Source organism: Gossypium hirsutum, chromosome A01 (assembly GCF_007990345.1).
Source record: "Gossypium hirsutum isolate 1008001.06 chromosome A01, Gossypium_hirsutum_v2.1, whole genome shotgun sequence".
NCBI lineage: Eukaryota > Viridiplantae > Streptophyta > Magnoliopsida > Malvales > Malvaceae > Gossypium > Gossypium hirsutum.
In genome coordinates this window covers 119,016,390-119,037,544 of record NC_053424.1, presented here as the reverse complement: position 1 = coordinate 119,037,544, position 21,155 = coordinate 119,016,390, and the positions used below count along the sequence as shown (strand labels likewise).

The window sequence follows — 21,155 nt, the reverse complement described above, 5'->3', positions numbered from 1 at the left end:
ATAAATCAGTAAAGATCATTTAAACTAATTAAAATATTAGGTTTCGTTTGAGGTGGCAGTACGGTACGGTGCGTTTAGCTCATTTTTTATTTTACGTTACAGTATCTCTATATTATTTAATCTCACCGCCACCGCTGTTTTTACTAACCTAATGGAAACGTAGCCCATTCAAACTCACACTTAATCGTATTTGTAGTTATGACTTTTTAATCGAACAAATTAACTGATAACAAATCGTATTAACATATTGTATGTTCATGGACTAAGCATCATATTAACATATTGTATGTTTACCAAAACCTGCCCTCATGTAAAATATAGTTTAAAATTTAACTCAAATTTACCCATATTTATACACCAATTTAATATTTAAAATTTTTTAATTTTTAAAATTTTTAAAATAATTATTTAAACATTTTTTATTATTTACATTATATAAATTTAAATTTTATGTATTATAAATTATCTAATATAGAAATAACTCGATATATATTATTATAAATATAAGAAAAAATAAGTCAAATTCGAACTCAAGAATATCCGAACTCAAAACCGGATCATGTTTTAAATAAATTTATTTTTTATCCAAATTCATTTTTAAAATATAATAAAGCACGTGAACAGGTCTAGGTTGGAACGATTCTAGTATATAAAACATTGGTCCGGCCCAATAATACCACTGGTTCTTATCCAATTCCCTTCTTCCTCCCACTTCAGGGACAGCGTCTTTGTGTCAAGTGCTTGTTCAATGGCCAACAAGCTTTGCAATGGTATTCTTAAACTTGGGGTCTTTCGTTTTTTTCCCTTACTTTTGGTATCAATCTCAAACAAATTACTTTTTTCTGTTCTTTTGAAATAAGCAGAGACCATTTTGGAGCAACTCAGGCATGGAACTGCAAAATTCCAGCTTGTTTCTTCCCCTGTTTCTTCTATTTCAATTCCAAGCCTCAATCACTCATTGTCCACAACTTTCCCAGCAGATAACAGTCATCGATTCTTCGCTAGAATTGGAGCATCTTTGTAAAATTCTTATTATTAATATTATTATTATAATAATAAAATTTGCCTACATTTCGCATTGTCTGTAACCCCAAGTTTTAATTTTTGATAGGGGAGGTGGGTCGGCAGCAACGAAGAAAGTTGAGCAGTATTCAATTCACAAAGTTACTGGGGATGGTCGATGCCTATTTCGAGCACTGGTAACATTTCATCTTTGTTTCTATATAGAGTAGCTTTTAATTTGATTTGTTTGCTTGGTGAATGTATTGCAGTACAATTAGACCTGTCATTTTGGCTTGAACTTGTTATGGGTTCGGATTCAGGTTGTTTCGAGTTGAGCTCATTCAGGTTTGAAGCTTAGTTTTTTGGGTTAGGACATTACGAGTTGGGATCATTTCGAGATATGGTATCTCTGGTTCAGGTTGCTTTTGGTTTGAGCCAATTCGAGTGGAAGAAGCCGATGGTTAAGGATGGTACTTGGTAACTGTGGATGATGTTGGTTGACATTGATCATCATCCATTGGGATGATGTTTGTTGAAGATTCTTCAACTTTGTTTCTCTATAGGGTAGCTGTTAATTTGATTTGTTTGCATGGTGAATTCATTGCAGTACAATTAGCCCTGTCAATTGAGTGGATTATTTTTGGATTAATTTTGGGTTTGGGTAATTTTTACTTCAACTTAAGGGTTTGAATTCGGGTTGTTTTGACTTGAGCTCATTTAGGTTTGAAGCTTAGTTTTTTGGGGTTTGGATATTACCACTTGGGGTCATTTTGAGTTTAGGTTTCTTTTGGTTTGAGCCAATTTGAGTAGAAGAACCCAGTGGTTGAAATTGGTACTTGGTAGCCGTGGATGATGTTAGTTGACATTGACAATCATCCATTGGGATCATTTCGAGTTATGATGTTGGGTAGCAGGTTGGATCAGGTAATGTGGCTTGTGTGTCATTTCAGGTTTTAAAATTTCTGGATTATTTCAGTTGGATCAATTCCAAATTTGGTTTAATTTCAGATTCAAGTCATTTCAGTTTCAGTTTGTTATGGGTTCGAAATCGGATTGTTTTGGGTTGAGGTCATTCAAGATTGGAGCTTAGTTTTTTGGGTTAGGACATTACAGGTTGGGATCATTTCGAGTTATGGTATTTTGGGTTCAGGTTGCTTCTGGTTTAAGCCAATTCGGGTAACTTTGGATGATGTTGGTTGACATTGACAGTCATCCATTTGGATGATGAATGTTCTTTTTTTACAAGATTCAAAGTGTTAGATGTCTTGTTGTGATACGGAATCTATTTGGGTAACTCAAGGTAAAAGTACTATGGAGGCCCTTGTATTGCATTTTGCCCATTCTATTTAGAAAATGAGCAAATTAGTCTTTGCATTTTAGATCAAAGAGCAAATTGATCATTCTGTTAAAAATTTCATCGATTTCCACTATTAAAAATTGATCCTTGTACATCGAAATGAGGTACATGTGACACACCATGTGTAATTGTCTGGTTATTCTGTCAGCCACTCTAGTTTTTAATAGTAAAAATGGATCAAAAATTTAAACAGAAAGGATTAATATGCTCTTTGATTAATATGCAAGGACTAATTTGCTTATTTTTTAAGTAAAGGAGACAAAATGCTATTTGACTCCTAGTTCAGGAGCTTCTAAGATACTTTTACCGGTAACTTAATAGAAACCTCTCTGTCTAAGTTCTTACATTATCAGATACAGTTTTGTTATTTGTCTATAATTATATGAATAACATAAATAGTGTGACACTACCTGATTTTACGAGGAGTGTTTACGAGGTACAAGTCAACGAGGAGTGATGTGTCAGCTAAGGCAGATACACCTTCGATATAAGTACCTGTAACACACTTTTAAGCATATGTTACTGAATCCTCAAACCTTTGAAATCCTTGTAGTCTAGTGTTCTCCGCCGTAATGGCTCGTGTACTAATTGTGAATGATGTGAATCAGGTCAAAGGGATGGCTTTCAACAAGGGTATTGCTTTAAGCCCCCGGGAAGAGAGAGATGATGCCGGTATGATTCTATTATTTCATAATCATTCACTATAGCTGAATTTGCACAAACCATCTTTCTTTCTTTTTCTTTTGGCAGTTTCAAGTATTGAGCTTGCGTACTTGGCTTGATCCATGAGCTCAAATCATGGAATATAGGATAGGATTAATAGTTGATCCTGGAGAAAATTTTACTTGTGTTTAGTCTTTTTCGGCCCTTCTTCCCCACTTTTTTCCAAGTACAAAATTTTTTGATGGTTGAGAAGCAAGGGCTTATTCTCGAGTTTATTAGTTCAAGAATCTCTGAGAAACCTAAAGCATCGGCATGATTACATGTTCTGTTTATTTATCAGCAAGTTTTTAGTAACTCCGTTTGTAGGCTTCAAACCTTTTAGGTACATTACTAAACTCCGAATCATATCAATGCAGATGAATTACGAATGGCTGTTAAAGAGATTTTATGTGACAGTGCGAAAGACCGGCAGCAGTACGAAGAGGCTTTGATTGCCATTACGGTTGAAGAATCTTTGAAACGGTTAGTCTCTAATCTTATAGATGATTCATGGAATCTCTACTATTTTCGATTGATTCCTTAACATATCCTTGCGATGAAAATACATCTTCTGCAGTTACTGCCAACGCATTCAGCGGCCTGACTTTTGGGGAGGTGAATCGGAGCTCCTGGTTAGTGTTCTTTCAATGCATACTTATTAGAGAATGAATCATTAATGGGTTTGCAGGAACTTCATCTGCCGTTTTCTCTTTGCACATATTTGCAGCAGTCTTTTGTCACTTTTTTGTTGAAACAATTACGATGATTAATGGCCATAAACTTTCCCAGGTGCTTTCAAGATTGTGTGGTCAGCCAATAGTTGTTTATATCCCCGAGCATGAGGTATGTTTGTCTCTTGGCTTGTTCATTGAAAATTTAGGCTGGTTTCGAATATGGTATCTCCTGTTTTGGTAAAAGTACCATGGAGGCTCTTGTACTAAAAATTGAATTGCATTTTGCCCCCTCTACTCAAAAATTGGCCAAATTAGTCCCTGTAAGATAGATTAAATAGCTGACTAGTCCTGTTAAAAGTTTCGTCTCTTTTTATTGTTAAAAATTGGTCCCTATATGCCAGCATAAGGTACACGTGACATGTCACGTGTGACTGTCGGTTATTTCATCAGCCAAGCCGATTTTTAAGATCAGAAATGGGTGAAATTTTTAACAAAAATGAGCAGTTTGCTCATTAATCTAGTGTACAGGGTCTGATTTACCCATTATTTGAGTAAATGGGGCAAAATATAGTTTTACTCTTAGTATAGAGGCCTCCGTGATATTTTTACCCCCTATTTGTGTTAAGCCGTGCACGCTACCACCTATATTTCAAGTTTCATTTATGAATGAGTGCCGGGGTTCGATTTGTCTATACATTCACCGCAACCAATGTTATAAATTTCGAAATTGTTTCATGCATCTATAATGAAAATGAAACATTGCTCAAGCCAATGCGTGCACTTGAATAGTTTTTATCCTCCTAGTTTGATGCTTGCATTAATTTGTTTGATGTTTCGTATATTGCAGCATAGAAAGGGTGGATGGGGCTTTATTCCCATTGCGGAATACGGATCTGAGTTCCGCAAGGGCTTCGGAAAAGGAAAACCTAAGAAAGTCGTAAGGCTTCTTTACAGCGGCCGAAACCATTACGACCTACTTGTTTGAGAGTATCGTATCCACTTCAAATCGATGGATTGAAACGCTGAATTCCACCCATTTTTTTGTAAGATTTACTAATGGATTTTAGCCAGTTGATTCTCCTACATATCTTTTTACAGGCAGGAAGATTATGTTTGAACATTGAATGGATGAGTTTATAACTAAAGTTTAGATCTTTTAAGTAAATGCATGCCGGAGTTGTATTTGATTCAATCTGATCCGATCCAATCCAATCTGATTGATTATTTTATTTTTTTCATATATTTGATATTAATGCTTGGAGTCAAAATTGGTTTAATTATGGTTTTAGTCTGTTTACTATGTTAAAATTTTGGATTTTGATCATGCTACCTGAAATGCTTCATGAAATACTTAAAAACTATTTAAAAGTTTTTATGTAAGTAAATAGGTTATTAAATATTTTTAAAGTTCGGCTAATGAACTCTAAGGATAATTTAATAATTAATACAGTAGATTGGTATTTATTAATGAGTAAAATGATATATTTTAGATTTTAATTTATTTAAATGGTTTAATGATTATTTTGTAATTTTTTAAAAGGAAGTGATCAAAATGTAAATTTATTAATAATTATTGACTTTAGCGGTAGTTTACTCTTGTTTTTATCTTCACAAAACGACAAAAACTAAAACCCCAGAAGGGAAAGTAAACGACGGTTTACACGTGGGAATACTTCCTTTACACGTGGTGAGTTTCCCCTAAATGCCAAGCCAAGCCAAAAAAACTCCCTTAATTATAATAAATATTTTTCCTCTTTTTTCTTTATTTCTTCATCTTCTTCGTACTTCTATTGCTTTAAGCCATAAATTAAAAAATAATCCAAAAAATATCAACAAATAAGGGTTTCCCTTTAAGGAATTTTATTTTATTATTTAATTCCAACTGAGTGGTTTTTGTGGGTAGTGGGCAATGGAAGGAGCAAGCAATGGCGGTATGTTGTACCACGAGGTACAAGAGTCGAAGCTGTGTGCCGTCCATTGCGTCAACACGGTGTTACAAGGACCTTTCTTCTCTGAATTCGATTTAGCGGCTTTAGCCTCCGATCTCGACTCCAAAGAGCGCCAGATGATGCTTCAAGGAACCACCACCGCCGCCGCCGGTGATTTCCTCTCTGAAGAATCCCACAATGTATCTCTCGGTGGCGATTTTAGCATCCAGGTTTGCTCTTGTTTCTGAGATTGGATAAAATCTAGATTTAAGTGCCTAAATTTGGTTTCTTTGTTGAAAGATCGAATAACAAAATAATTCGAATGGGCTTTACCCTGCTAATATCAAATTGAGTTGAAAGTTAAGTTCTTTTGGAGTATTGAGTGATTAGGGTTAGCAAGTTTGGGAACTGAATTGTTAGATTAGGCCATGAATAACTTGAATATTTGATATAGTGCCTTATTGAATGGTTGCACCAAGAGGTGTAAACCCAAACTGCCTGTTACTTTTCTTTTATGTATTAAAGTAGCTAACTTTGTCTTAATCTTATACTTGGGAGTAAGTTTATTGCAGCCTGTGTTGGTTGCATTGATTGGTTCGATCGGATTCATTTTGGGTAAAATCATATTAGGAAACATTCCCCAGAAAGATCATATGATGAGAGTACAATTCTTGCGCATGCAGGGCATATATGCATCTTCGTATCATTCATTATCGAGTCCATTTGTTACGTAGATATAATTGCTGAAAATGCTAATCAAAACATCCTTTCGTGTTTGGCTTTTTCGTAGAATCCCTTCTCGACTTTTGTTAAATAATACATCATGATCGGTGATGATATCATCAACTTCTTGGTTATTATTGTTTCACTAAGAGCTGTAAACCTAAACTGCCTGTGTACTTTCATTATGTATTGAAGAAGCTAATTTTATCTTAAAGAAGCACCAAAGAATGGAAATCATATTGCAATTTATATGATACTATACGACTACGTGTTTCACTTGGAGCAAATTTGTTGTAGCCTTAGTTGACAGCATTGATATGTTTGATCTAGTTGGTTTTTGGTCATATCATATTAGCGAAAATTTCTTAGAAAGATCGTATGAGTAGAGTAGAATTCATGTGTGCAACGTGTGTAAAACTTGGAAATCTTCGTGTATATGTGGGATATGCATGCATCTTCATTTTACTCCATTGTAGAATCAATTTGGTTATGTGGATATAATTGCTGAAAATGCTAATCAAAATATTATCCATGCAAGTGTGGCTTTTCAATATAAGCCCAAATGGTGTCTTTGTAGTGTCCTTTGTAGTTTAGAAAGCAACACGTAGGTTTCCAGAAAAGGCAGTAAGCATGCATGTAAACTGTGTGAAGCTATATATTCAATGTCCGATTCTTAAAGACTCTTATCCCAAGAATAATAAATAATGACAAAAAGCATCTTTAGAATTCTTTTTCATAGTGAAATAAATGCATGAGAATCTTGACAAGTATTATTTCTGGCATATTAGGATTCAGTTATAAATGTTGGTGGTTTGTGTAATTATAAAAGGAAGTAATGTAGGATAAGGCGTTATGGTTGACATTTTGTTACGTTAATTCCCTCTATGGTATCATCAGTCTTAGGTTTGGTTTTACATTCAAATGCTTTGTTATGTATATATGCTATGCATTGGATATGTGAATATATCATGTGTTAGGACTTATGATTCCATTTATAGATATCTCAAGAATAGCACTAGCAAAGTCAAACAATAAATGCTATTGGCTTCTTTACCAATAAGGAAGCTAGGAAGGTTCGGTCAGGGCGAATCCGGGGGGGCTGGCAGGGGCCCCGGCCCCTAAAACGGAAAATTTTTCATTTAGGCCACTTTAAAATTTTTAAAATTTTAAATTAGTAAAGGTATAATTGCAGTTTGGCTACTAAAAATGATAAAATTTTGATTTAATTTTTTAAAAATTATAAAAATATAAGCTATTCAAATGGTGAAATTGCATTTTTACTATCGTAAAAATTATAATTCAATTTTGCCCCCCCCCCAAAAAAAAATTTCTCGCTTCGCCCCTGGGTTTGGCGGACCATTACTCACCTTAGGGTATTAGTTATTGGCATGGTTTTGCTTTGTACTTCGTTTTATAGATCAAGACGGTTCAGTGGCCTTTCATGCGTGCACAGATATGATTATCGATTAAATAATCTTATTATATGCAGGGTGACCATGATTTGGCACATAGAACTCAGTTAAGGTATCTTATCACTGTTGCTTATGCTTTCTTTTTATCCCTCCCACGTACACACACAGAAAAAAACATTCTTTTTCTTCCCCTATTTAGTATCAAAAGGAATCATTTTGTTCCCTGTTTGTTGTTCAGACAAGTGCATATATATGTCTGTTATATTTTCGAGATGACTAGCTTATAACATCTATGGCATTGTCTGATAATATCTGTTAGGTTTTGGAAAAAGCTTTAGAAGTCTGGGATTTGCAAGTTATTCCCCTTGATTGCCCCGTTGCGGAGCCTGCCCAAATAGATCCTGAGCTGGAAAATGCATTCATTTGTCATCTCCATGATCATTGGTTTTGCATCCGGAAAGTCAATGGAGAATGGTATAATTTCGACAGTCTTTATGCAGCCCCGCAACACTTCTCGAAGTTTTATCTTTCGGCCTATCTGGACTCCTTAAAAGGATCCGGCTGGAGCATTTTCCTGGTGAGGGGAAACTTTCCGAAAGAATGCCCCATTTCTTCCTCTGAAGCCTCTAATGGTTACGGGCAGTGGCTATCACCCGAGGACGCTGAAAGGATAACTAAATCATGCAACTTAACACAAGCTCCTCCTCAAAGAAACAATATGTCTCAACAACAACATACCGAGCGGTTGCCTTCATTGGCCGAGACTGACCTGCAAATGCTTTCAGATATGGAAGATGAAGACTTGAGGGCTGCAATCGCCGCTAGTTTGATGGATTCTTCTCCAGCCACGGCCAGCGGTGAGTCCAGCATCCCTAAAACTGAAAATAAAGATATCCCTGAAAAAACAGCATAAGAAGAAATTATATATATATTATGCTGTGCAAGTGACAAAAATCCATGTCAGATTTTCGATGTTTTGAACCGACATTTTTGGCTCAGAGGTTGTTGCATTGTCGCAGTATATACATTCATTACACGGTTTTCTAGTCAAAATTTAACACTGTAGAAGGTACTTTTGTTTAGATATGTCGTCGTAATTTTGCTGATATATAGTTTTTAGACCATCTCTGCTTTATGGTGTCTGTCATAGTTCTTTTCAGTTTCTTTTGGGTGCCACCGTTGGTTTCATCTAGAGATGGCAACCGGGCCGGGTGGTTTACCCGGCATACTCTCTATATAACCAAACTCCGGTCCAATCTGAAATTAAATATTAATTTATTTGCCTCGAAAAATGAAAGCTATATTGGATTCTGACCTGATCTGGCATAATTTTTATTTATTTTTAAATATTTTTTATCAAAAGAAAATAATAAATTTTAATTTTCTATGTTTTTATAATGATACTATTAAGGGTAAATTAATTAGTAGTCTCTTAATTTTGGATTTTTTTTACTAAAAAAATACAAAATGGTTATCCAATTATAGTTTTTTTAGTTGCTCAAAAAATGTCAATTATTTAATTTTGCTTTTTTTTTCACTTAATTATTTTAGATTTTTGGGTTTTCTTTTACATAATTTAAAAAATTATAATTGATTATTTTATAATTTTTGATAGTTGAATAATTAAAAAAAATCATAGAAAGGTGATTACGATTATAGTTTATTTTACTATTAATTATTTTTTAAATATAATTAAGTTAGAACAAATATTAATATAAATTTTATTATTATATATATATTTAAACTAGTATTATACGAAAAGGGATTTTTGTAATTGTCTTGAGGCAAAGGTAAAGTGGAATTTTTCTTAATTCGGTTCGATCCAATTTCCTTATCAGATTAAGTCACATCGAAAGTTGTCGAGTTTTTGCCATTTCTAGCCATTTCTAATTTTATCCCCTATATTTATATAGAGGCATGCATATAAATAGTTAGATATAATAAAAATCAAGTTGAAAGGTTTGGAGTGATAAATGACTTGCGATGTTTAAGTTCTGATCGATATCAAGTTTGAAATTAAAATCCATGCAATCTCTTTCTACTTTTATTGAGTAAGCTGCAAACAATAGAAAATTAAGTTATAGGAGTAAAAAAATTGAGAAAATGTCATTTATTTCCCTTTTTGGATTCATTATAAAGAAGAACTCCAACAACTGTTAAAGAGTAACCCAGCATCCCCATTAATGAAACTGGATTCTTGAATATAATAATCGACACCACCACTGCAACTGCACCTTTTGCATTTCCCAGTACCTGAAATATTTTTAAATTTGTGATTATATTTTGAATACGTGAATATTTACGGCATAGAGTTATCGAGAGTTTAGATGTAACGAATTAAAATAAAAGCGTTGGTGTAGTTTAGGATAGCTATTTTCTGAATGTATACAAATTAATTCATCCGTTCTTGGCTACTATTTAACACCTAAGCTGATTACTTGGTTAACGGAAGGACCAAATTGATATGATATAAGTATTTTAAGGATTCAATTAAGTTTAAAGACTAATTTAGAATCCAAGTTTTTGGGTTAATTCCGTTAAACATCTCCTAATTATGACTTAAATTTTAAATTGATCCTTAAATCTAAAATATTTTAATTGAGTACTTAATATATCATTATCATTTCAATCAAGTTTTTTTGTCAATTTAGTCATTAGCTCAGACATTTAAGTGCTAACTTGGTATGTCTCTCGTCTCATTTAAACCGGTCTTTAACATCCAAATTAATGGCTAAACTAATGGAAAGATACGATACTGACAAATTCTAAAGTTCGGAAACTAATTTAGAATGTAGATCAGAGATTGACAATAAAAATGCCCGGCACAATTAACCCAAAGTTTTTAAAAGATTACATACCTGGAGGGTCAAGGCACTGGTGTGTTTAGTGACCAAAAAATTGGTCAAGTTGACAAAATAAGCAAGAGAAGAATTGAAAAGCAGATAATACACAACTATTGTATCTTTTCTTGCAATAGCTATGGTTATGGCTATCACATTTCTCTCCATCAATAAAGTTGCAGGAAGCAATATCACCACTGCTATTGGTGCCATGTACATCAACAAATTCATGGCGTTTAGCTTTTCCCTACAACAATATAACATAAGTTAATTAGATGAATGTTGAGAGTAGATCCTTTTCCCTACAACAATATAACATAAGTTAATTAGATGAATGTTGAGAGTAGATCCGAATCCGAATATCCAGATTAATGCAAATTTAATTGTAAAAGTATCATGTAGATTCATGTAATAGGAGTCGAATTGCATTTTGTTCCCTTTATTCAAAAAATGAGTAAATTAATTTTTATACATTAGATCAAAGAGCGAATTAATCATTTTTGTTAATATTATCTATTTGTACTGTTAAAAACTGGCATGCCTGATGGAATAACTAGACAGTACGTTAAGATGACGTACAAAGACCAAGTTTAACAATAGAAATGGATGGAATTTTAAATAGAAGAACCAATTTTCTTTTTGATCTAATGTATAGGGACTAATTTGCTTATTTTTTGAATAGATGAAGCAAAATACAATTTGACTCCTATTATAAAGGCCTCATGGTACTTTTACCAAATTCTACACAATTCATTTTGACTAAAAGCGTCAACTCAAACCCTTCAACTCATTCCCAAAAACCACCCTAACTAGATGCAATCTATACCCAAGATGATCCAAATTCGAAAAAATTTGAACTTAAAATGATTTAGACTTGAGTGTCAAGCTTGATGATAAACCCTTTAATGATTCAAACTGAAAAACTCTATTGACAAACTTGAATAACTTACCCTACTAGAAATGGTTCGAATGCTAAACCAGAGGCGTAGCTAGAGATGGGCAGGCAACAGCCTTACCCTCTAGTGGCATAATATTAATTTTAATCCCTTATAATAATAAAGTATTCAATTTAAGCTCTTTTTAAACACAAATTTTACCTTTAGCTCCCAAACTTTTAAAATTTTATTTGGACTCCTTAATATCAAATTCCTGATTTTGCCCCTATGCTAAACAATCTAAATCGGAATGACCCAACCTAAAGTTAACATGAACTTAAATCGACTCAAACCCAAAATGATCCGAAACAAAATTGATATATATATATATATATATATAAAAAGCTTACTCTTCTGATGACAGCAAAATAGCCTGAAGCACTGATTTAGAGGCTCTTGCAGCAGTAGCTGAAACACACATTAGAAATCCGAAAAGGTGGAAACTTGGTTCAGCCTACAACATACAAACACCTATATGTGAAAATGTGTTGAAAAAATTACCATTTACCAAAGATTCTGCTGCCAATTATACAAATTAGACCTGTCAAATTTTGATCTGAACCACCAACTCGAGTAATCAAACTCAAATTCGTTTCAATCTGATTTCGATATAAAACTCAACAATTTGAACCTAAAACGATCTAAACCTGAAATAAATTGAACTCGAGATAACTTAAACCAGAAACAACCTAAAGCTAGAGTGACTAAAAACCAAAAAGATATAAAATCATAATGACTGAATAGTAAAAGTCTGAACCTCAAATTTAAATAGCTTAAACCTAAAATGGTTCAAATCTGAGATTAATCATTCTGAAAATTATTTGAAACTCGAATTAATTTGATTCAAATTGACTTGATCCAAACTAACTCGTCGAGTCAAATTACATGTCTAAATCCCAATTTTCCTAACTTGACCCAAATCAGTCCAAATCCAAAATCGGTTGACCCAAAAACATTAAAACTCAAATTGACTCGATCTGGATGGAGTCAATCCAAAACTAATTACCTAATCTAAGGAATTACATGCTTAAAATCTCAATTATTCTAAAACACTAGTAAAACAAAATGATATAAAACCATAATGATCGAACTCAAAAACTCCAAACCTCAAACTTGAATGAACTCAACATAAAACAACTCAAATCCAAAATTGACCTAAATTTGAAATTGGTCAACCCGGAAACATTAAATATCAATTTGATTTAATTTGATACTTGATTTATTCAAAACTAGTAAAGTTAAGAAATTGTTACCCCACTAGCAATGATAACTCCAGCCACAACAGGTAACAATGTCAAGTACGTAACCCAACTCTCTATCTTCTTCATCATAACATAAGCGAAAACTGCCGTGAAAAACGGTGTGGTTGCGCCAATAGCCTGGTTAAACGACACCGGAAGGTACCGTAACGAGACATTTCCGAGGACGACCGAGAAACAAAAAACCGAACTCAACCCAAAAATCTTTATAAACTGTTTCTTAGAACCAATGGTTTGCATGGGAACCACTTTGAGCCATGCTATAGCTACGTAACTTAACAATGAAGAAGCAAGCATATGACACATGGTTAAGAAAATTGGGTATTTGAACCCACAGTAGGTAAGTAAGTATTTGTTTAAAAGCAAGACACCAATGTTGGAACCGTACCATGAGAACACGATCCAGATCGTGGTCCATGGAATCATGGTCTTCATAGCTATGGTTTCAAGGGTTTTGTCTCTTTTTTTGGTCGTTCTTTCAGAAAAAAAAATGTTGGGAACTAATAAGGGGAGAGGTAACGTAAGGATTATAAGGAATTGTAGGATTGAAAGTGCCTGATGCGATGTGCATGGGAAAAAAAACGTTTTTTTCTGAGGGGAACGGGGTTTGGATTAGCAGATTTTAATGATCATTAAATGTTTGATTTTGGGGGTTGCTGTTGAATGATTATGAATATGGTGTCTAGTTTTTCAGCTGTCGCAAACGTGATTCAATGTTGGTCATGTATGTGTCAGGCAATTTTCAGTTTTAAAGACTTGTTTTTGGCTTTTTTAGCACTAATCCCATGCTGTCCCGGAAAGAGGTTTAGGCAAGACACATGACTTCATGAATTTTTTTTAATGGTTTCGAGATTAAGATATATATTGTTTTGAGAGTTAAAATGTAATTTTTAAAGGATTAAATTAAAATTTTAATATTTTTAAGACAAAATTATAATTTTACCATATATTAATTTAAAATTTTATAAATATTTAGGGTCTAAAGAAACAATTTTTTATTTTGAAAGGGCCAAGGTCCTTGCTAGCCTCTCCCTTCGCCCCTCTTTGTATCTTTTCTTGTTATTTATTTTGAGTAAATCTCTCGATTCTGGCACGAATTTAAAAATTTAATTAGATTAATCCAAATTAAAGTCTAAATTATCTACCTAAATTCAAAGTATGAACTCAAAACGACAAGAACAAATCTAAATCCAAACCTAGAAAAATTTATTGGCAAACTCAAATCAACTCATTCGAAATTATGGGGACTAGCCAATTGATTTGGCCAATTCGATTAAAAGATTTTAATTAATCTAATCGAATTAACTTAATATAAATCGATTCAGCCATTTAAGTTAATTGAACCAAATTAGATTGAGTTTGGATTTGGATTAAAATTTTATATACTGTAAGTATTAAAGGTCAATTAAATTGATTGGTTTTAATTATGAATTTTCATAATTGATAACTAACCATCATAATCAACTAACCTAAACCAATTGTTTGAAAGCCACTTATTAAAGTTGATTTGAATTAACTTTCGCTCACCTACCAAAATGACTCAACTCGAAACAATTTGAATTCGAAATAATCAAGAGAGAGAAGTCACATATCAATGCAACACATTTTAGTAAAAGTATCACATAAATTATTGTACTAAGAATCAAATTACATTTTTTCCCCTCTATTCAAAAAATGAACAAATTTATCCCTATATATTATATCAAAGAGTAAATTAATCCTTGTGTTAAAAAATTATTCCATAATTATCTAATTATTTCGTCAACCATGTTAATTTTTAATAATAATAATCAATAAAATTTTCTCTTTAATCTATCGTTTAGGGGCTAATTTGTCTTTTTTTTAGTAAAATACAATTCAATTTCTAATACAAAAGCCACCATATTACTTTTATCAACACATTCCTAAGCAACACAAAACTGCATAATAACAACATAAATAGTGTTAACCATGAAGTGTCGTGTGATGATTATTCACCTCATCCCTTAACCATGAAATTGGGTGTGCAATTGGCCAACCGTTTACCTTTTTGGAAAGCACTCGCAACAAGAAGATTAGTCACTACTACTGGCGATGGATACCTTGATTTCGACAAAAAAAAAAAACAAAGGTTGTCTACATTTTCTAGCTGTTTATGTAAATAATATAACTAAACAATTCATTTATTCTTCTATAATTTCGATATATGGCTCTGCTATGCATTACATACTGTGTTATTTATTCTATACGGCACAATCTGTTGCTAATTATATTCATACATGCATATGATCTATACTATTCCACTACAAAGGCACTCGAAGTACCCGTAAAATGTCGGATTGAACCAAAAAGTGATTTCGAAGCACCGAAATGTCTTATCCTATAAACCCCGGTGACTACTGATTCTGGTATCCTCCAGTCAATGGTTGCATAACTTTGAGGACTCAGTTTTGCAGGTCTTGACCACTTGAACTTTAAGCAAAAATCATCATCGTCAAATGCCGGGATCCATGTCTTTTGATCTTGGAGAATTTCGACCAATGCGAATGTGCCCTCAGTCATGAGGTCGTTCCTAGGACAAGCAGACCAGAAGGTGACTGAGACTGTATTGCCCCGTTTGAAAGTGGAATTAGCGATATCGTCTTTAACATCACCGAAATTCACACCAAGTGGGGTTGCATCAAGGACAACCGGTGTTAATAAGCTAATCTGCTTATCAAGAAGATCAGGTGGTTGCGGACCTGGTTCAACAGATCCACCACTGATAAGAGCTGCTGCAAGTTTCTTGAACTCCTGTATGTACGCATTAAGCGTGTGTGGTCCATACAGAGTTGAGGCTCCCTAAAAATAAAAAATTCAATAAAAAAGCAAAAAAAAAAAAAAAGAAGATAAAAGTTGAATTGCATTTTGTCCCCTTTATTTAAAATTGAGAAAATTAGTCCTTGTACGTTAGATCAAAAAGCAAATTGAACATTTGATTAAAAATTGGTCCTTGTACATCAACATAAGGTACACATGGCATGCTACGAGTCACTATCTAGTTATTCTGTCAACCATACCGGTTTTTAACAATATAAATGGATGGAATTTTTCACAAGAAGAACCAATTTGCTCTTTAATCTAACATGCAGGGACTAATTTGTCTATTTTTTGAGTATAGGGGCAAAATGCAATCTGACTCCTAATACAAAGACTTCCATAGTACCTTTATTGCAAAAAAAAACAAGTGTTACGAAGGACTGTCGTGAATGGAAAGATCGATAATGAGGAATGGGATAACACGAACCTCGTATCTCTGCACTTTGTACTCCTCAAAAGTGGTAACATATTGTGAATAAGTATTTGTCAACCCTGCAATGACAATATGGACATTGCTGTCGAATTGCTTATTGTGTCCGGAAGTAAGCACCGTCTTAACAGCGTCTCGGAGCCGCCTGCCGGCCATGGTTGTGAATTCTGCAAGAAATTATAACATTAAGAACATAGTTCAACATGCATCAAGACTTGAGCCATCATTAAAAAATCGAGAAGTTTTCAGAAATATAATTAAAAAATTGCTTCTACCTGCAGGTATGCTGAGAATGACAAGTTGCCCCATCCGCACAATTTGGACCGGAAGTATCGAAGGCTGGCATGAAATATTTAATATCAGGACAAAATTAAAATATTCACAAATTCTTGTTCCTAGGATTTAAACTATTCGCATAGTTTATCTAACTATACTTCAATATCTTGCAGTTCACGCAATGTAGAGCGCTCGGTATGAAAACAGCATACATAAATTCATTCAATGGTGTAACCATTTTCACCGCATATATTAACAAAGCTCAAACTAAACACGTACCGCCCAGTCATATGGTAGTTTCATTTCACCGGTATCAAGCAAAATAGGCTTAGGTTTCTGACAATCGATCTGTTCCTGACCCGGCGGCTTTAGTAAGTTCCTCACTAATTTCCAAAAGGCATTCCCCTGAAAACAGAACATAGTAATAGAATCATCTGACGAACATGGCACTACAAAACACGTGTTAAAGTCCGCAGCATCGGTTTTAGTTCTCTTACCTGATCATCTCCTTGTCTGAAATCGAAAGCTCCGGGACCATCAGTTGTACCTGCAGCAAAACCAAATCCCATAGCAGCAGGGCATGTTTTGACCACCTCATTACCTCCTCCCGCTTTAGGAACTGAAACCTGAAGATTTGAGAAATCTATATAGGCATGTTGATACCCGACTTTTCCTTTCAACTCTTCGGTTGCCTTGTCAAAAAGTTCGACTGCTTTCTTGAATTGCTTTTTTCCAATAATCTCGGTACTCTTAAATTCATCAGGGTAGCTGCCAATACATGTTAACATTGTTCCATCAGTATCCTATACCTCTAAACGAACTAAGAATACAAATGTAACACATAAACAACATACCCTGGGCCCCTGCCATAACACAGTTCATTCTTCCCATTGCAGGTACTATGATTGAAATCACACGGCAGACCAGTGTCGATGCAAAATGCACCGAGTGTGTTCGGGCTGACATCACCGCAATTTGTTTGACAGAATGCTGATACAAACTGAGGTTTATCTGCCTGCCTTAAGGAATTCCGGACCCTTCTTGCAACACTCAAAAGTCTAGTAACGGGTCGTCCTTGAGAAGATTTAAATGAAGCGGCAAGTTCCATCAGCTCCTTACCTGTTTGAATCAAACACAGCATGTGCTGTATGTACTTTAGCCCTGAACATCATTTATGTGTAACAATAATTCTCAGTATAGCTTAAAGGCAAGATTCACTTACGTTTTTCGTGAAAATTAGGGATGATGCTCGAAACTCTTCGAGGGATTCTCCCACTTACAGACCTGTTGAAAGACAGGCTATCATAATCTGCTGTAAAACTAGTCTGTTTGAACCAATCTTCCATAAATCGAGCAGCAGCACCTTTATTATCACCGCTAATCAACGAATTCGTACGGCTCATAGAAGTTCCATGGGTAGCAAACCAGTTAAAACTACCTATAGGGCCCCATTCTTCATCAACAAACTTAATCAATGTCATATCTTTATCCACATTATACTTATATTTACTCCGTTCATTAGCCGGATTATTCAAATAAGCGCTCGGACTACGATTTATACTGGCATCCAAGAGTTCCCCTGTATCGCACCATTTTATAAATTTCAGTCACTTTTTCAAGATATATCATTAAGCCATAGGTAAACAAAATATTAACCTTTATTTATCAAAATCGAACCAGGACGGAGATTTTCATGAGCTTGTATAATACTTTTCTCAATACCATCAACGATAACATCAAACGATTGTCTTACAAATCCAAGAGACGTTACAATATACACAACGTATTGAAGATATCCACCAGGACCAGCATGAGTATGAATGCCACTAATGGCAACATTCTTTTCTGTATAAACCTCGCTGTACCTAAACAAAAGCAAAAGCTCGTTTATCGGAAAATACGCTTAACAACCTACTAAATCCTAAAGTTTGTGAGGCCATACAAGCATATACCTTGCTTTTAATCTCTCAAGTACTTTGATTGTAACAATCTGTGAAGCCATACAAGCATCAAGATTCACAAATACAACACGATTCCCTTCCGGTTCGGCAACGATAAAGGTCCGAGCACGTAATCTAAAGTGAATACCGGAAGCAATTTGTTCCATATTTGCATAACCCATCATATTAACATCAGCAGCAGGTCCAGTTATGTCATAGCTTCCAAGGCCAATCAAATAATTGGAAGCTGATAAAGACCCTTCAATTTGCAGTAATAAAAACAAGAACCCAAGAATTCTAACTGGTCTCTCCATAAAACAACAATCTTTACAAACCATCTTCATAGCTTTAGCTTTATTTCATTCCTCACTAAAACATTAAAACAAACAAGTAAGCTACGTATTTCAGATTCACACAATAATGGGTCTAACTTAGATCATACCATAGTTGAAAATAATCAAAATTTGGAAAAGAAAACTAAAGAAATAAGCAAATAGAATAATGGGTATGTACCTGTAGGGAAGAAGCAAGTTATCTTCTTTGGGTGTGAGCTCAAGTAAAGCTGGATAATTGGGTAGTTGACAAACACTGCTGAAAGGAGACAAAATAGTGTATTATTATATGAATAAACTGAATAAAGTGGTGAAATGTGTTCTAAACACTCACTTCAAGGGTGATCGGGGGCAAAGTGTTTATGGATTGGTGCGCCACTACCAAAGGGATGGGAGAATGGCGGAGTGATACTGGTTTGGTTGAGGTTGGTAGTGACCATAATTGGTTCGATTTTTCAATTTTTATATATTAATTTTTATCCATAAGTAGTTTTTTGAAAAAGATTTTTTATTTAGAATTTTTTATTATTTTAAATATAAAATATTTGTTTTTATATTATAAAAATTAAAATTAATTATAAATTAAATTAAAGGCCCTTGAAATATTTTTTTCTCATTTTAGTCCAATTTCTGAAGTATGTTTAAAAAAAATTCAACCAATTAAGTCATGCCACATTTCATTAACTTTTCACATAAAATAAATTTAAAAGAAAAATATCATTTCCTCTATAAACTCGTCCCTCACCACTACAGTTCATCACCAAGCTTCGCAACCCCCAACGCCCCCACAGTAGCAGCTTTGCACTAATTTAATCTAGCATGACCAGCCACACCGCACAATTACAATTGAAAAACATGATGGTTAGTTCTTATATCAATTGATATGAATTTTTGGAGAACCCCACCTCAAAAATTAGCTATTGAAGTTGGTCCAAATACTATTTTTTCAATGTCGGTTTAAAATTGGACTAAAAACTATAATATTTAAATATTTTAAGTATCTAATTGAGACAAAAATATATTTAAATATTAAAATAAAATAAAATCATGAATTAAGCCTAAAAATTAAATCTATTAATTTAATTTTAATTTAATTTTACGTAATTATAATTTTTTAACTTATATTTTATAAATCGTTTAAATATCTCGATTTTCAGATTATTATTCCTAAAGTTGGGTGAAGTGTAATAAATGGGTGTAGGTAATTGTCGGTGGGTGTAAATTGCAATGGATCCCTAATCACTAAAATGGCAATGCAACTGTAAGGCTTTTCCAAATACCAACCACCTCATCCTCCATTTTTATTTTTCACAACGTGGTCATGATGGAATAATGTGACGTGGTTATGATCTTATCCGGTGGTGGAGCGTAATGGAGATTCAAGAGGTTATGGTTCTCGATTGTTACCAATGTAGGAAGATGTGGGTTTGAGTGCGCTGAAACGCATTATCCTCCTATTTATAGGTTGGGAAGAGTTATTGGTAATTTTAGTCATTGTGTCACGAAGAACAAATATTATTATAACCTAAATGAGATTGTTCAAAAAATATATATTTGAATATGATTTAAGTATATTTTTAAACTTTATTTTTTTACAAGTATAGTTTACTAAATTAAACTAAAAATTATAAATTCTATAAAAGAAATCAAATTAAAAGACTTTGAAAAATTCTGGGGCAAAACACAAATTTGTCCTTTTTAAACACTAATTATAATATCAAAATAAAACATTTGAAAAAGACAACAATATGACTCAACCTAAAAAATACGAAATTAAAATCACCTTAGGCTAAAATAACCTGAACTCGAAATAGCTGAACCCAAAATGGCTCGAACAAGTAACTTGAAAATGACCTGAAATTACATGAACTCGAGATGCACCGACTTAATTAACTAACAAAACTAATTAAATGAATCTAAAACAGTCAGAATTCAAAAAAGACTTAAATTGGTACTCAAAATGATCCAAATTAATGCATTAATTTGAAATAATTCAAAAATTTTAAATTAGTCTGACTTAAATTTGACTCTATCTAAAACCAACATCAACTGTATAATTGCTAGGACCACAAACTTGAAGTCGAATAACATGGTTTCATTAAAATGGTGATAGAGAGACAATGAATAGTATTCAATCAAACTCAAATCGAGCTCCCAATAATAAGTTTTGAAATGAATCTCTAAAGTTATGTCCCTTTCTCTTTCAAATTTACCTATTACTATACCAACGTGAATATGATCTCCAGCAGACATAGTAAAGCTTTAGCTAGTGCACGAAAGTGCATACCATGATTCTTTTATCTACCAATAACTGCGTGCATTGCGCAATGGATGGGTTTTGAATGATTTTAACAGACAAGTTTGGTCAATGGAACATTCCATTATTGCTAACTCCATAAACTTTACACAATGGGAGCATACTCGGAGACAGACAAGTTGCCCCATTTTATGAAACTAGCTGCTGTTGGTACATTGAGAAATGGTGAGGTGATAATGCTGAAGCATAA

At 33.8% G+C, this 21,155-nt stretch overlaps 4 protein-coding genes across 5 annotated transcripts; 2 read left to right on the top strand and 2 right to left on the bottom strand.

Moving 5' to 3' along the window:
• Positions 1-586: 586 nt before the first annotated feature.
• On the top strand, positions 587-4,927 carry LOC107958034 (OVARIAN TUMOR DOMAIN-containing deubiquitinating enzyme 3). Its single transcript, XM_016893687.2, has 8 exons — positions 587-770; positions 864-1,020; positions 1,112-1,199; positions 2,968-3,031; positions 3,439-3,544; positions 3,639-3,693; positions 3,851-3,904; positions 4,583-4,927. Exons 1-8 carry the CDS (start codon positions 749-751, stop codon positions 4,718-4,720), a joined length of 684 nt encoding a protein of 227 aa, XP_016749176.1. The 5' UTR covers positions 587-748; the 3' UTR covers positions 4,721-4,927.
• Positions 4,928-5,469: 542 nt separating this feature from the next.
• On the top strand, positions 5,470-8,931 carry LOC107958033 (ataxin-3 homolog). Its single transcript, XM_016893686.2, has 2 exons — positions 5,470-5,893; positions 8,118-8,931. Exons 1-2 carry the CDS (start codon positions 5,645-5,647, stop codon positions 8,709-8,711), a joined length of 843 nt encoding a protein of 280 aa, XP_016749175.1. The 5' UTR covers positions 5,470-5,644; the 3' UTR covers positions 8,712-8,931.
• An 889-nt stretch (positions 8,932-9,820) lies between these two features.
• Positions 9,821-13,343, bottom strand: LOC107961284 (probable sugar phosphate/phosphate translocator At5g05820). Its single transcript, XM_016897458.2, has 4 exons — positions 12,827-13,343; positions 11,924-12,027; positions 10,657-10,885; positions 9,821-10,051 (listed from the first exon to the last, which is right to left on the bottom strand). The coding sequence occupies exons 1-4, from the start codon at positions 13,265-13,267 to the stop codon at positions 9,905-9,907; spliced, it is 921 nt and encodes a 306-aa protein (XP_016752947.1). The 5' UTR covers positions 13,268-13,343; the 3' UTR covers positions 9,821-9,904.
• Positions 13,344-14,978: 1,635 nt separating this feature from the next.
• Positions 14,979-19,587, bottom strand: LOC107958032 (neutral ceramidase 2). 2 transcript variants are annotated; one of them, XM_016893684.2, is made up of 11 exons: positions 18,983-19,587; positions 18,830-18,904; positions 18,329-18,685; positions 18,033-18,241; positions 17,599-17,955; positions 17,231-17,495; positions 16,874-17,144; positions 16,656-16,781; positions 16,376-16,439; positions 16,098-16,267; positions 14,979-15,652 (listed from the first exon to the last, which is right to left on the bottom strand). In XM_016893684.2, exons 3-11 carry the CDS (start codon positions 18,658-18,660, stop codon positions 15,107-15,109), a joined length of 2,340 nt encoding a protein of 779 aa, XP_016749173.2. In that variant the 5' UTR covers positions 18,661-18,685; positions 18,830-18,904; positions 18,983-19,587; the 3' UTR covers positions 14,979-15,106. The 2 variants fall into 2 exon arrangements, with proteins under 2 accessions (XP_016749173.2, XP_016749171.2); XM_016893682.2 differs by having other exon boundaries at positions 18,830-18,907; positions 18,983-19,131.
• Between the last annotated feature and the right edge of the window lie 1,568 nt (positions 19,588-21,155).